The sequence below is a fragment of the Sphaeramia orbicularis genome, chromosome 22, assembly GCF_902148855.1.
Source record: "Sphaeramia orbicularis chromosome 22, fSphaOr1.1, whole genome shotgun sequence".
Classification (NCBI taxonomy): Eukaryota; Metazoa; Chordata; class Actinopteri; order Kurtiformes; family Apogonidae; genus Sphaeramia; species Sphaeramia orbicularis.
This window is the reverse complement of record NC_043978.1, coordinates 36,999,522-37,015,509: the sequence shown is the minus strand read 5'-3', so window position 1 is coordinate 37,015,509 and position 15,988 is coordinate 36,999,522. Positions and strand designations below refer to the sequence as shown.

Sequence of the window (15,988 nt, the reverse complement as noted above, 5' to 3'; positions counted from 1 at the left end):
ATAATATCCTCTGTATTTTGTATTTTATCAGTATAAATCAGGTATTTTCCAATTTTTAATTCACTGATCACGTAGATGTTCATAAAAGCTCAGATTTAAGTTGACGGTTATTATATCAAAAACAGAGAAAACAGCAGAAAAAGTGAGTTTTTCTGTCAAATATATTATCAGTTGAACATAAACCTGGTGTGTCTATCCATTGTCAATGATCCAACTCCACGGGTTTTACTGGTGAATCAATGCTGTAGAAGATGACGGTGTCTCCACGTTCACTACGGAGCCTCTAAACGTCCAAATGGTTGATATCTGATGACCATGAAAAGATGAATAACTGTATTTTACACCAGTTATTTACATGTATTGATCAACAGGTATTAAACAGTTTAGATGAGTAGAAGCTTTTGGTCAGTGATGGATATTTAGGTCTTTATGGGTTAAAATGTAGAACATGGCTTGCATTTTTCTCATCCATCTTGCAAAAAATCCTGAATCTATTGTAAGCAGAGTATTGATCCATGCCTGCACAGTGTTATATTTTTAGGGTTTGCCGCATTGAAATAATGAGGCCTGAAGTGATATATTTTTATAGGGTATGGCACATTTTTCTTGTTTTAAATGCTGTTATTGTAATAAAAAAAACCAAACAAACATATTTTTGATTGTTTTAAGTCATCCAATCACTTCACTTCACTTTTTATTTACTGGTCATGACTCAAATACAATGCTGACAAGATGAAAGGCCACCAGCTGAATGCCACACCAACAAGACCCTCAGATAAAGGCCAAGACCACAGCTAAAGAGAACAGGGCCAGCTTCAGTAAAGGCTACAGGCCTGACTGTGTATTGGGCCATAAGATGATGTGTCAGCAGTGAAGACCACCTTGCTCACCCCTGGAAGTCAAACACAAATGTAGGTAGCTGTGTCCTGGGAGGCCTTCTCTGCCATCATCATGAAATGGAACTAGCCAAGAAAGCAAACAAGATCTCTCCCCATCTCTCCACGAGCCCAGACCAACCTTGTCTGGGTGATGGGTTTTTTTTGTTGTTCTGTTTGTTTGCTTGTTTGGTCTGGAGCCCATGGATACCCAGCATGGAGCAGAAAGGAGATGCAGAGGAATGGAGGACCGAGAGGAGAGAGAGAGAGAGAGAGAGAGAGAGGGGGCAAGGAAGGGGGGGGCCGTGAGGATGCATGACACACAGACCTCCCCTTGAGGTGACGAGAGACCTGCGGAGAAGCTACCAGGCAAAGCTGCTCAACAAATATACACAGACACCGGGATCAGGGCAACAAAGACAGATCGCTGTCTCTGATCCTTCAGCAGATGTTATTTCTGACGTAAATCTGATAGTGCAGTTCTGATGCATGTAAATTCCATACTGACCCTTTAAACATTTGGCAGCGTGTGGTTTGGTGTAAAGATATCTGCAAAAGTGTAGTCGACAACATGAACATGACTTAAATAAATATCACATGTCTTTAATATCAGAATTCACAGTTGGATCACTGAAGGATTCATCAGCCTCGCAGTTTGGGGAATCTCTTGCAAATACTGACCTTTGATTGATGAATTCACTCAGATAGTGACACCTTCTGGCAGCACAGAGAACTGCTTTTCCTATGGATTCAGAATAAAAACAATATACAGGGTGTCCCATAAGTCTCCATACATAGGAAAAATAAACGTTTCTTGACATAAACCATTTTTATTCATATAATATGCTCTATATGACTGCCATTTTGTCAGGAACACATTTCAATGCGTGTCCTCCACTGCTGAAGAACTATAAAGAAGAAATATAAAGAAATACATGTTAGAACCATAAATGTATGGAATGTATTATGTCTCCTATGTATGGAGACTTATGGGACACCCTGTACAGTGAACCCAAGTTGAGAACGTTACTTTTAGAACATGTTCTCCTGTGTCATTACTTTCACTATCCCTTTTTTTGTCATGCCTCTCCACATCAGTAACTCAATATCTACAGTGCATTTTTTTTTTTTTTTTTTAAATTTAACACAAGGTAGATTGTTGCTTGTGAATATTATTTGGATCTGGATTGAAGAATTCTACAAAGAATTCCTCTTTTATAGGTAATTTATCAATAATCTGCTAGTAAAGTGTAAAAAAAAATTACACACATGCTAAATGACAATATCCATGATGGATTTCCAATTATTTATGTTGTAGTGTTACTTTGCAAACTAAATAATTGTTAGTTTTACAAACATAACATACGTGCACAAAACATGAATACAAATCTTGGGAGTCTGTTTTAAGTACCAATGACTTGATTTCTAATAGATATAGTGTATTTTTCTTTTCATCACAACATAGTGGAATTATTCAGTGTGATTAATATGATCTGAGCTTCTAATGTAACAAACTAAACCTGCCACATCTGGTACAAAGTGGACATCTGTGGACACCAGCTATGTGAGTAAATGCACTGAGCCTGGCTGTAAACTCATGCACATTTTGTAAAACGCTATAAAAATGTTTTTTTAATGTGTTTTCAATATATTGATAACTCAACCTGAATATAATTTGAATTTATGTGACCTTCCTGGATGTGATATGTCATAAGTCCTAGGATGGGGGGGTAGGAGGATGAGGGTTGTTAAAATGTGTGTTATGTTTGCTTTCCTCTGTTGTACTTTTGGTTTGTTCACTCTGTGTTTATTTTTCAAAATGTGGACAAATTGTAATAATTGATGTTTTTGTGACTAACTCTTGAATAAAAAGATTGACAACAAAAATTAAATTAAATCTGTTGTGCATAAAGTTGTTTGAATACATGGAGCAAAAATCTGTAGCTGCAGTTTATTTTTTTGCATGTTTCTATAACTTTAATCACTAAATGTTCAGCCATAAGAGGGAGACATTACACTCTTTTTCTTGAGAGGGTTCATTTTCACATCCACCTTTCCTTCACCTTAACACAACTGCTGCTTATTTTTTCATTCATTACCGCTGTTGCCTGTTCAGTGTCTCCCCTTCAGAGGTTAACAGGGTCATCTAACCTCCACATCTTGAAATAATTAAGATAAAGGAGTCGTATTGAATATCATTTAGAGAAAAACCAACGATCTTCAGCTTCTCATCAGTAGCTATTAGATGATATGATATCTTGCAGCAGTCAGCCAGTATCTCAAGGAAGAAAAGCACACTTCAAAGATACGGCTAAATTATTGACAGCTGTCTGCTCTGTAGTTTACGGAGAACTGTACCTTCAAACAATAGACCCATTCAGGAGTCCGTTCCAGGAGTGAGATATTTTATTCATATGGCTGGACTTGAACGCACGTTTGATACTTTAAGGGATTCCATGATAGCATTTATCATGAATGATTTCAAAGTGTTCCACAAACCCCCACATCACCACCACCCTCTTTAACTATGTCATTACTCTCTTGTGGTGAGCGCCTGGCTGGGCAAACAGCTCGGTGTGGTGCAACAATCACATCCAGCTGCTGAGAATGGGACCTGACATGCGAAACCACTACACACTCGCTCGCTCTTCATGATGCAATATTTTCAAAACTGAAAACCAGGCCCGCTTATGCACGCTGGGAAATCTATTGTTAAGGAAAGGTCGTGTATAGAAAGACAATGAGAGGTTTAAGAAGACTTAGTTATGAAGTTGGGTTTTTATTCCATTGGTATGTACTGAAATATACAAAACACTGACACCTGCCAATCCAGCGGCAACAAAGACAGAATGAAGACAACAGGAAGCAGGAACGTACTCCCAAAACACACCAATAGCTGTACTAAAAACTCCCATGTGAACCAAATTGTAATTATACCTTTTTTATCCAAAGGGTTGTTGAAATGGTCCAGACAACTTAATACACACAAGCATCTTCCAGAGGAAACCGACACATATATTTTGTTCCAAGTGAAACAAAATTGGTCGCCTCAGATACCTACAAAGCATCAGAACACAGATTCCAGAACTGGAGTCACATTAAAAAACTACTACAAAGGTATGGAAATGTGTAGAGAGAGGCATGATGCTCTAAAATAGAGTCCATGCTGCACATTGCTGGTTTTAGCCTCAGGTTTAACAGTCAAAAATTGGCTCCATTATTGCATACCAACCAACTTATCATCGCTTCAGAGTTACTGTTTTGTAGCACACAAAAAAAAAAAAAAAAAAAAAAAAAAAACAAAATCACAATATTAATTTAAAAACAGTTTACAAAGATACAAATGAATAGTTTTAAGTTAGCATATCTGTTCATGTTTGTTGGACTGTATTTCTGAATAAAGCTGATAAAACTTGCACATTATTAGCTTCGACCAGCAGCTCATACTCTAAAGAATAGAGACATGTACCTGCTGTTTTTTTGTTGTTTTTTTTTAATAAAGTAGGACTCAAAGCAGCCAATTTTGTGTAAGTTGTGTCGTCTTTCTGCTGAGTGTCACTCTTAAACACTGCAGAGCCTAAACTGGATGTTGTAGCAGCGAATTGTTTCTATTCAAATGCTATGTTCATTGATAATATAGTGCAAAAAAATCTACCACAAATACTAAAAACATACAAATACATGTGACGGTTCCAGTTTCACGCCAAAAGGACAGTCTCACAAACAGTTTAGAAATGAGAATGAAACTTGTGTGTTTGATCCCCGACGGACAGACTGTGAATCCCTTGTGAAAAGTGCCCTTTACTCCTGGGGGGAAAGTTCTCATCTTATCTGATCTCCTCTCTCTTATAAAGAACAGAGCCATATTATTATTCAATTGTAATCAAAACTGTGTGTACAATAACTAAGCTATTAAGTTCACCTCATGTAATTTAACTTGTGATTGTCCTTCATGAACCAAACTTGAGCAAAATCCATGGAATGTTTTGATATCGTGCAAAAGAAGGGAATGCACTCCTCTCTCCTGACTGAGTCTTCATGAGTTACTGCAGCATCCCCACCCGCCTGCAGTTTAAAGCAGGGCAACATTTCCACGGGTTCTGTTGGGTTTTTCCAACTTTTTAAGTCTCTGGAGGGTAATTCTCCTACTAATCTGCTTCTCTCTGTTTCCACAACAAACAGTTCTGGAGGGAAAATCCACCGCTCCCAAAGCTCCACGCAAAAAGTCCCTATGACATCGTATGTGATGTAGTATGTGCTCTGCACCACTAGGGGTCCTCCTCCATGTCATCCAGGTTGGGTGCCATGATGAAGTGTTTGGGGTAAACCAGACTGTGCTCATCAGCGTACTCCTCCCAGCGGGCGTCATCACTCTCGTGGGTGATGTAGCGTTCGCCTCGTCGCGTCTCAAACTCCCTGAGGTCCAGCCATGTCTGATAATCCTGAGGAAAAGAGGTCAACTTTGAGATTAAGGCACATTTGTTTTGAGGGATGAGTAGCAGAAAGTGTCATTGTGACAATCTGACTTAACCCGTTATCGAGCAAGTGACTATTTTTGGTCATTTCTGCATACACTACAAAACAGTGACTGCAAAAGTTACAGTGAGGCAACAATCTCAGGTTCAATGTGGTCTACAGGGTCTGTAAGGTCCACCTCTGCATGAACAGTGAGTGTACCTGCTTTGTGAGGTACCATGAAGTAATGGTACTAATGTAAGGAATGATGTTCAAAAGGATAATGAGGATGTGGACAGGTGTCTGGATCAGCACTTATGTTGGTCTAATGTTCTAAAATACATGTTCCTTTCACCTTACATGCATTTTTCTTGTAAATACTTTGCCACTTATGGGTAAGGAACCAAATATGGTAACTCATTACATTGATTTTCCACATAACAATACTTTTTTTTTTTTTAAATCACAAAAGTAATAAAGTCTTGTTGTGTCCTCCAATAACAGAGGTTAATAAGGTTGAAATGTTGAATTTCAGAGTCTTTCTACAAGTGCCCTACAAAGGGTTAAATAATTCCATTTCTAATTTTTAAAAAAGCCTGGAAAAAAGCAGCATAATGACATATAGGCAGAATGTCATATAGGATGCAGGACAAGATGGAAAAATATCTTGTGAAATGGAGACACTTTAGATGTCAAAGAGTAAAGACCGAGAGGATGAAACTGAAAATACGACAATTCCATGCCCTATGTATGTACATATGTATACTATGACTAGACTCCTCTGTGTAGATATGTATGCTGTATGCATATATTATATACAAGGGTACTCAAAGTGTGTGTGTGTGTGTGTGTGTGATAAAAAGCTACTATATTGATACGAAGACCCCTTCTTGTTACAGGTGAAGGGCAGGTGGGTAGTTTACCACTATTCTAAAGTTAATGTTAGATGTGTGATGATGTGATATGTTTGGAAAAATAAAATTTAAAAAAAAAAGTCACCTGTAACCAGGGATGGCTGAGACACTTGTCCACACTGTACCTCTTTCTCATCTTGACTTGAAGAAGATTGTTGATCAGATCTGTGGCTGTAAATCAAGATGAAAGAAAGATCTTAAGCAAAAAGACACAGAGGAACAGTTCATAAGACTGTAATGACCTTCAGCATCAACACCTCCATTGTTTGTTTCATCTTGTCTATCACACTGTACGGTGGAGATGCTGCAGCTCAGAGGGTTGGGGAGATTTCAAACTGATTCATTTTGACCGCAGACAGAAAAATGTCAGGCAGACCAGACAGGTGGGTGGAGAGTATCAGTTTGACACTCAACTACAGGTGCAATCAGGCCACCGAGCACTTACAAGAGCAAAGGACAGAAGTAACAGTGAGATAGGATCGAGTGTTTACCCTCAGTAGAAATGTCCTTCCAAGGTGTCGGGGGGTACATGAAGGCAGCATTCTGGATCTGGTCATTAATGTCCTCGTCCTCGTTAAAAGGGAATGTCCCGCTCAAACTGACGTACACAATGACCCCCACTGACCACATGTCTAAGGAGCGGTTGTAGCCTTTACTGCGCAGCACCTCTGGAGCCAGGTACGCTGGAGTTCCCACTACCGACCGGCGGAATGACTTCTCACCAATTATACGGGCAAATCCAAAATCACACAGCTTTACCTGTGATAATACAGAAACACAGGTCAACATACAGTATATATATACACACTTGTTTTCAGATATATCTGTGTATTTTTTCCTTTTACCTGAGGGAAGGGCTCGGCGGAGGCCAGTAGTACGTTCTCAGGCTTCAAGTCACAGTGAACAATGTTTTTGAAGTGCAGATGTCTCAAGGCAACCAGGATCTGATGCAAACAAATAATACAAATAGATTTAACTTAAAGAATCCAGATGACAATACTGTAAACTCTATCATCTAAATGTTTCACTATATACAGTATATGGTATAAACAAGGTAGTGTTTGTATAACCTAAACAGTAGAATCTATGGTGCTGCCATATGGAAAACTAGCAGCAGTATAAGCATGCTAATGCCCTTAAATACTTCCATCTTGACCAGTACCTTCGCATAAAGACATATGATCTCATCTCATCATTCCATTTATATTCACGAGGCCTGGCGTAAGCTAGCGCTGCACGCACGTCTGCCTATGGCCCTGTACCAAAACCACAGCGCCTGGCTCCCCTATTCTGACCCTGGCTTTGACAGAAGTCGTCCTGGCCACATCAGAGCCAGGCCCGCTGCAGCTAATGGGGCTGTTGTTAATGGCCCCGCTCCTGTTTGGGACCTGGGATCCACGGAGGCCCAGGGGCCTGCTGCACTTCTAATCAGGCCACAAAGCCACGAGCACAGTGCAGGCTGTAATCCACAGCCAGGGAGGAGGCCCTGATGCCATGCAGACCAATTCTGTAAACAATCCTCCACAATCAGCTCACCACAAGAATAAACAGGCTGTGGAGCTGGAGCAGAAGGGCAAGTACAGTAGCAGCACACACCAAAGTCAAGAGGGTGGAAAGAGAGAGATAAGATACAACAAAATAAAGCTCAACCAAGAAGGCGAAATGCACAAGTGGAGGAACACATTATTTCTTAGTACAAGAGTGAAAAACTACATCAGTGTTAATAACAGATGTTACAGAAATATATTTCAAAGATGGAACGAATTGATTAGTGAGTGTGCTGTTTTCATCACATACAAACAGAATATGTACTTTTGTTTTACTTACTAGTTTAAGTTAACATGCAAGTAATGAAAACTACAGAGATAAAGTGGGGTAAATTCAGCTGCCCATACCTGTGTGACTAGGAATTTGGTGATTCGTTCAGGTAGTTTGCTCTTCTCACTGGACAGGATCATCTCCAGCATGTCGCCATGCAGCTTCTCCATGACAACAAAGACCCGCTCTGGCGTCTCAAACATACACTCCAAGTTGACGATACCTGGATGATGCAGATTCTGAAGAAAAGCAGATAAAACCATCAAATTTCAGGTCACTGGTGACGTCTCTGTTGATCTCAGTTACTTCATTTGTTTAATTACCTGTAGTATGGCCACCTCATTCCGTAGCTGACTCTCCTGCTTGGTAGGAAATCTCATCTTGTCAATAACCTTGATGGCCACATCTCTGCCACTCTTCCTATGTTTACCTTGAATAATATGACATATAGTTAGAAGACTAAGTTGAGCAGTAATCCCTTAACCCAGGGGTCGGCAACCCTGGTCCTACAGAGCCACTATCCTGCATGTTTTAGATGTTTCCTTCTTCCAACACACCTGATGGTCATTACCGGGCTTCTGCAGAGCGTGATGATAGGCTTATCGTTTGAATCAGGTGTGTTGGAAGAGGGATACATCTAAAACATGCAGGATAGTGGCTCTGTCGGACCAGGGTTGCCGACGCCTGCGTTAACCTATTACAATTCATAGTGGATTTAAATGGGGAAAAAAAGCAGAATATATCAATACAGAGACCTACCTCCGTAGACAATGCCAAACTGGCCTGATCCCAGCACCTCATCAGAAAATATTTGGTAGACTGACGCAATATCCTACACAGACATAACACAAATTGTTATTATGATTGTATTTTACAGCACTGTGTGTAACATTAAGTTAATTCTACGTGCTGATCCTGGCCGTAAATAACAGTTACATCATCTGAAGGCTAATAAAAATTCAACTCCTTCATTTTTGTTCTGGTTTCGCAAAATATTTAACTCTCACTCAGTGCAGAAGTGGAAGCAAGTCGAAAAACCCTTGACCAAAAATGAGCCTGGAGCTTCCCTATTTGCGCAGGAAAAAAGCTTCTGCAGTAGGTTTTGTTAAAGAAACAGCAGGATACAGTTTCTGATTTTACCACAACAGCTACTTTAATAGTACATGAATGCATGCATGTGCAGGCCATGCTGGGAAATTGTGCAACAGTTTTGCGGAGAAAAAAAAAGACTCACCACATTCTCCTGGATCTGGCAGTTGGACACAGATATGCTGATGGACAGCTCTTCTAGAGGGGGAAACACATGATGTTTTCACATTCAACAACTGAAAAACGCCACTTCACCAGTGCATAAAGTAGCAAGTGAGGTCTTCGTAGGCAGAAGCGCATTGCTCACATTCTGGTATTTTTTTCCACAATGTTCAGGCTTATCACAGCTGGATGCAATAAGTCACAGCCCAACATAATGAAGCATTTTATTACACAATAAATTGGCTATAAAATTGATCTGGAAAGTTATGTGTGACGGAATAGGACAAATATGTTATGTATTTCATAGCTAGGAATTTAGAGAGCCATGGGGGCTAATTCTGCAAACTGGCCAACTAATAGAAAACCAGACGTAATAGCAAGTACAAAACAGGATGGTACAATCCTTTAGTTAGTTCTACTCACACATTTAATGTTATACTACAAAAGCAAAGCATGTTTGTCAAAAACATATCGATGGTTGAGATTAAAATCATATATAAAGGTTAGGTGATACTGATTTAGCAATATTTGAGAGATAAATAAATACAGATCTGGGATGAAATATATTTTTGTTGGTCATATTAAGTGTCACCCTTATGTGACTAACTAATCTGCAAATCAATTCACATCCATAAAAGCTGAAATGACAGCATACAGACACAAATAACACTTGTTGAAGACCATGTGTAAATGATGCGATGATGTATTTTGAAACCTCAGTGTAACATTTACGTAATGACCACAGTCAGCCAAGCAAACAGAAACTTAACGCTTTGGCCTTGATTGCTTTGGCCTACAGAAACTGAGTCAGGGGGTTCCCTATGAGCTACAGCAGGTCATCAAACAGTTTTTTCATCACAAAGGTGAAACTGCGGTGGAGAGAATGTCCCGCTTTTTATATAACATGACTGAACTAAGAAGAACTAAATACATTTTTCTAAAAGAGCGGGGATAAAAAATCATGTGAAGCTCGTATGACGCAAGAAAATTCAATAAAGGTAACACAAACCTTGCTTCCAGTTATTTTTCTGTCTTACTCAGAGAGTTATCTGTATGAGTACTAGGATACTTACTGTGATCTTTGCCTTGGCCAACAGCACTAGCCACACTGGGTTGGGGGGTGACGGGCATGAGGGCCTGTCTGATGGCCTTCTCCCAGCCTTGGGCCACCTCCATTCCAACTCCCGAGGCAGCCAGAGCGGGGCTGTGGTAGTGGCTGCTGTTATTCTCCCCTACATAGTAGACCATGGTGGCAGTGATGATCTCAAAGCAGTGCGGGTTGCTGCCCTGTGCCAGATTACGGTAGTCTCTGGGCTGTTCAACCTGAAGGATCTCAGACAGAGGGATTTCCTGCAGGACGGGACAAAACGAGAAATAAACACTTAGGATAAAAATTATTTAAGCCAAAGTTTTTTTCAAATGAGTGACATCCCCTAATGAACATTTTTGTCACTGTATTTTGTCAATGAACACAACAGAAAATAAAAAGTCAGTACAAAGAAGTATGATCAGGACATCAAAACCAAGAGCCCAAACAAGTACAGTTTCTATGTATATGTACATTTCATACAAGTGAAGAAGAAAAAGAATATTTTAACTGGAATACTAAGTAAATGGAAACAACACCAACACTGTAAAATGCTCAGTTACAACAATATCAACTTAACACAAAGCACACAAACATATCTTATTACTCAAATCATGAAGTTAAAGATAAAATTTAAATTATTACTTAAAAGAGGAAGTTGAATTACTTCTGTTAATGGTTGTTTCATTTTAAGAAAATGTACTTAAAGCAAATATTACTGTTCACGTACATGACACCATTTTACAGACTCTTCAGTGCAACAATATAAACAAAACAAAGGTACTTGTAAAACTCACACTCTCCAGATGCCTTCACACTTATGGGCTGTTATCACAGTCTTGATTTTATAGTCCCAGCTCTAACCTTCTGCTTTACTCTCCTCTGTCTTATGAGCACACGCAGAGAAGACACTTGGATCACATTTTAAAAGTCCCCCCCTTCCCCTTCAACCTCGCTGTCAAATCAAAGAGAAGAGGGAGGGTCCAAAAAAAAAAAAAAGAGAAAGAAGAGAAGTTCCAACCAATGGGGGCTCAAGAAGGCACACGCTGTCCCCTCCATGTGGCTCACCACACAGTATCAGATGAAGTGCTTGTGGTTAGCGGGGCCGGGTCACGTGAACGGGCCCTGCGGCAGCTGAAGTACTCTAGTTCCCTGATTACAAGGCAGGGCCAGCCAGGGGCCCCATCTGAGCACGAGCCGCTGGCGCTACCGCTAGCCACTGAGACGAAAGACACTGCATCTACCGTTCCGCAGGGTAGCGTGTGTGTGGGTGTGTGTGGGTGCACATTTGAGTGTGACAGGAGTCAATCTGGCAGAGACAGAGAGAAGCCCCCTCACCCCATAAAAGGTTCTTCAGAGAAAGCCACAAGTACAGGGGTCTCATCTTCAAACGAGGAGCCGTTATGGCTTCCAAATGGTGAAAATGGCTGCCATGCCTGGCGAGCAAGCCACCACGCGACCACTGCTAATCAGATTGGAGGTATAAAGAAAAGGGAAGAGGGGAGGACAGTGGCCACACACTGATGAGCAGTGGGCTTCAGAGAAATGAAAGGATGAAGTCCAAAACAGAAGGTTTCCCGGACGCACACTGAGTGCATGTTTGTGGTTTCAGTAAAGAACTCCCTTAAAGACTGTTTTTGTGCAGAATGTACTGTAAATGTAGAAGAAAAACATCTCATGCCAAGTGTGTTGAATAAAAATTTACTCGGCAGCAAATGTCATGAAAAAAGGCAAAATTGTGAGCATGAAAAGAAGGCATTTACAGCTAGCCTTCAATTAGCCTCCTGAAGGTCTTAAATGTGCCAAGTTGATAATAAAGAACCACATAAAGCTGACAGTAAACACACCCTGAAAAGTCAGTACCCAATGAGGTTTCCTCTCCAAGGGTTTAGTGGCAGCAGATGAAGGGTGTGACAGAATAATTGAGAGCGGAGGGACAGGGATTTAGGCTTTCTCAAACTTATTGCACAAGTGACATAAGATTGAAAAAAATGTAAAAAGCCACCTGTGAAACACACAACGCAAACTTAACACATTGGCCCTGACTCTGGAAACTCTGCTGCATCCTACACACCATCCCACCTCATCATATCTCTGACCACAGCGCAAGGAGGTGTTGGAAGTCTCAAAACACACAAAGCAACACGAACAATAAAATGACAACATCCCCCACCCTACACACACACACACACACACACACACACACACACATACACAGACAACCAAGAACACACATGTGGAAGTCTTTACCTTGCAGGCTGCAGTTCCCTCCCTCACTTCCAAATGTGTAATTACTGTGCTATTAAGCCCCTGCGGCAATGTAATGACCGAGTATGATGCTGGAACTGAGAGGAAAGTGTCACACACGCTCTCCACAACTGACTTTACACATCTAAATTACAATGTTTTACTCAAAGCAACCACTGACTTTGAAATGAGGACGCCTAACGCAAAAATAAACAAAGCTTAAACACAAAATGTGAAAGTCTGGACTGCAAACATGTCAAACATACACAAATTCACTGTATTTTGCTGTTTTTTTTCCTGGAAAACCACTTTAGCTTTGGAGATCCCAACGGTCTCAGTTTTGCTATTTATTCCAAAACCCCTTCAAATGCCCCTGTATGATCTGATAGTGACAGCACAATAACTACAGACAGCGACTAGACAGTGACACAAGCCTTTCACTTCATGCAGGGACTAGACCGTGGCTGCAGAGTGAAAAACCACAGGGGAAATTTCAGTGGGCCAAACTGACCTCAGTGTAGTTTACAGTTGCAACATGACATCCCTCACACTTAGTTCAACAGTTAGCGCTGGTTAGATTTTATTTACATACCTCACGTAACAAATATTCAAACAAAGATATCAAAATGAATCATATCTGGAATAAAAAAATCAGCATTATAATAGAGACACTGGGGACATAACAGATATTAGTCACCATAAGCTTCGCACTGAATCATCCTGCATTAATCTCAATTTTCTGTCATCGTAATGAATGTTGTGTGTGTTTGATGTGGAGGGTACGACATGTTTTCACCAGGAAAAAGTAGACATGCTAGCTTTATGCTTACTTTATAGAACTTGGCTCCGGTGTCGTTCTGAAACAGACTCAGACTCTTGCTGTCCAGCCTCCAGTAATGTCTCTTCCTCTGTAAAATGTGGGTAATCTGTTACTCCAAGTAGCAAAATGCACATGATGTAATGCACATTCACGAGGAAAATACCTTCGGTGAAAACTTCATGACTTATGAGCAGCTTTACAGAAGGAGTTTCCCTCAGTACAGAAGAAAAGCACAGCCCATTTTTTCAGGCCAGGTTCCCTTATTGGGCTTTGGTGTTATCGGTCTTACCAGGTTGTCCCTGCTCGTATAATGAACCATCCAACCCTCCTTCACCACAGTGGAGCTCCGCCTTTTGGTGTGTTTGATGGACTGGACCACCCGCATCAGAGGGATGTTGGTACTAGTGGAAGGGCTAGAAACACACAGAATTTGAGATGTAGGTGAATAACAAGAATATTACTTTGGTAGATCCCGATGTAATGAAATACAAACTTGTACTTTTCAGCTGATTCACAGCCAGTTCATGCAGCCTTTCATTTTATTTTTCTAAGCTGCCAGTGTCTGGTCAGTATTTCCTGACAGAAATCCTGAACAGGAAGTCATGTGTCTTATGTTTGCAGCAGTGGCAACACTTGCAGAAACATAAAACTGCTGTTGTAGAATAAACAGAAGCACTGGGCAGTCGGACCTAGGGATTAAAACTTAACCTCAAAGTCCCCGATTTAAATCAGGCTGGTGACCTTTGTTGCATGTCTTCCTCCTTTCACTCAATATTTCCTCTAAGACTTCACAAAACTGTTCAACGAAATGAACAATGCCAAAAAGCAAAATTGACATGAGTTGTAAATATCCAGTGGTGGAATATAACTTTAACTACTTTTATTCAAGTACAAAGTTGAGGCACTTTACTTTTTTCCAAAAAAGGTACATTATCTGAGAACATTTATCTTAAAGTTTTCATTCCCATCCTGCCACATAAATATTTTAATTATGAATGTAAATGATAAACTCAATTATGACATTCATGATTTGCAGATTGAGAAAATTCTCCTCTTTTATTCAAGGAAATAAAAAAATGAAAGGCTTGCATTAGTTGGAGAATCCATTGTTATAAACCTAAACATGCAGGACAGTGGAGCTACAAACACATGAAGATCTTTATGCTGTAGATTAAACTTCCCAATGTACAAACCCAACATATAAAGTACTTTTTTATTTTTAAAAATATCTACAGCAATAAAGTACAACAATACTCATTAATTCAGGAGTGATATTAATTGACAAGATCATATATAATAGTACAACAACAAGGGGGTAGTAGTACTGTTTACTTATTTTTAATTGAATGCATAACATTTGCTATTTTCACTGTGCTATTAGTATTTTTACTCAAGTAACTATTAAATAATATCACAATATTATGCAAATAATAGAAAACAGAGACATTTGCAGTGATGTATACTTTGCCCGTAAGGACACTAAAACATATCACATAATCGGTCATGTTTAATATCCTTGCTGAAGGGTATCAAGGATGAGAATGCTCATCTGTTACGATGGATTACCTATTATTACATAAGTATCTTCGTACCTAATTGTCTTGATAGGCTCTTCATCCTTCTCTCTGTCTAAAAATGGAGAATCCATGTCAAACATCCTCTCATCCGGGGTGGAGGGCTCCTCTGGGTCGTCCAGCCCTCTGCTGCCGTCCATGTCACTGCTGTCCACCTCCATCGTGTCCATAGTTGTGTCTGAGTCTGGCCCAGGGCTGGCTGGCTCTACATAAGTACATCGACAGTGTATTATAGACGTATCACAATTACTATGAAACAATAACTACAGATGGCTACTAAACACACCTCCATTGAAGTCCACCTCCCCCAAACAGTCTCTTGGTACCTTTGAAGCACACCGCTTATGGCAGTTGAATCTGCAATCTGGTAAAATAAGTTAAAAAACAACATTAAGTCAAGGATCTTCAGCACCTTCCCAAAAAAAACCCCATAACCTCTGATATGGTTTCTTACCTTTACACTGCATTCCCTGGCGAAAAAGACCCTTGAGAAGACGCTTGCAGTACTGACAGATAGTTGGGCGGGTGTAGGTGTGAATTGCAAAAGTATGTGGCACTTTAACCCGTCCCAGGACCATCTTCTCCATCCAGATAGGCCTGCCGCTCCAGGATAGGATCCGTTTCCCTGCCTCCTGATGGGACCTCTGCTGCTTCGGTTGGAAGCGCAAGAGGAAGGATGGAAAAAGGGAAAGATAAAGATAGGTCAGGAAGAATTAAAAAACCATATGCAGGAAGGAAGAAGAGGGGGAAAGGATAGGTAGAACAGCCTCAAAGGGAGTGTTTCAGTAATAGAGAAAGACAGATTAAATAATGACAAGACAGTTGAAAAAGAGGAAGAAATCAGATGGAAAAAAAACCTGTCATATTGACTTATGAAGACTGTTTATCTAATCCTAGTGGTTGATAAAAGGTTATTAAATTTGTCATATTTTACCACAAATGAGCAT

General features: G+C 40.2%; 1 protein-coding gene across 2 annotated transcripts in view; it reads right to left on the bottom strand.

The window, feature by feature from the left end:
* Positions 1-3,634: 3,634 nt before the first annotated feature.
* Positions 3,635-15,988, bottom strand: part of prkd3 (protein kinase D3) — a 41,463-nt gene continuing 29,109 nt past the window's right edge. The window contains exons 6-19 of one of the 2 annotated variants that reach the window (XM_030127401.1): positions 15,496-15,691; positions 15,328-15,405; positions 15,060-15,246; positions 13,757-13,880; positions 13,478-13,555; positions 10,387-10,663; positions 9,297-9,349; positions 8,822-8,894; positions 8,386-8,492; positions 8,140-8,301; positions 7,090-7,188; positions 6,736-7,003; positions 6,330-6,415; positions 3,635-5,317 (exon numbers count right to left, since the gene is read on the bottom strand). In XM_030127401.1, the coding sequence (XP_029983261.1) occupies positions 5,144-5,317; positions 6,330-6,415; positions 6,736-7,003; positions 7,090-7,188; positions 8,140-8,301; positions 8,386-8,492; positions 8,822-8,894; positions 9,297-9,349; positions 10,387-10,663; positions 13,478-13,555; positions 13,757-13,880; positions 15,060-15,246; positions 15,328-15,405; positions 15,496-15,691 (1,962 nt within the window). In that variant the 3' untranslated portion in view covers positions 3,635-5,143. The remainder of the gene's footprint in view (positions 5,318-6,329; positions 6,416-6,735; positions 7,004-7,089; positions 7,189-8,139; positions 8,302-8,385; positions 8,493-8,821; positions 8,895-9,296; positions 9,350-10,386; positions 10,664-13,477; positions 13,556-13,756; positions 13,881-15,059; positions 15,247-15,327; positions 15,406-15,495; positions 15,692-15,988) is intronic. The other variant, XM_030127402.1, reaches the window with a different exon arrangement.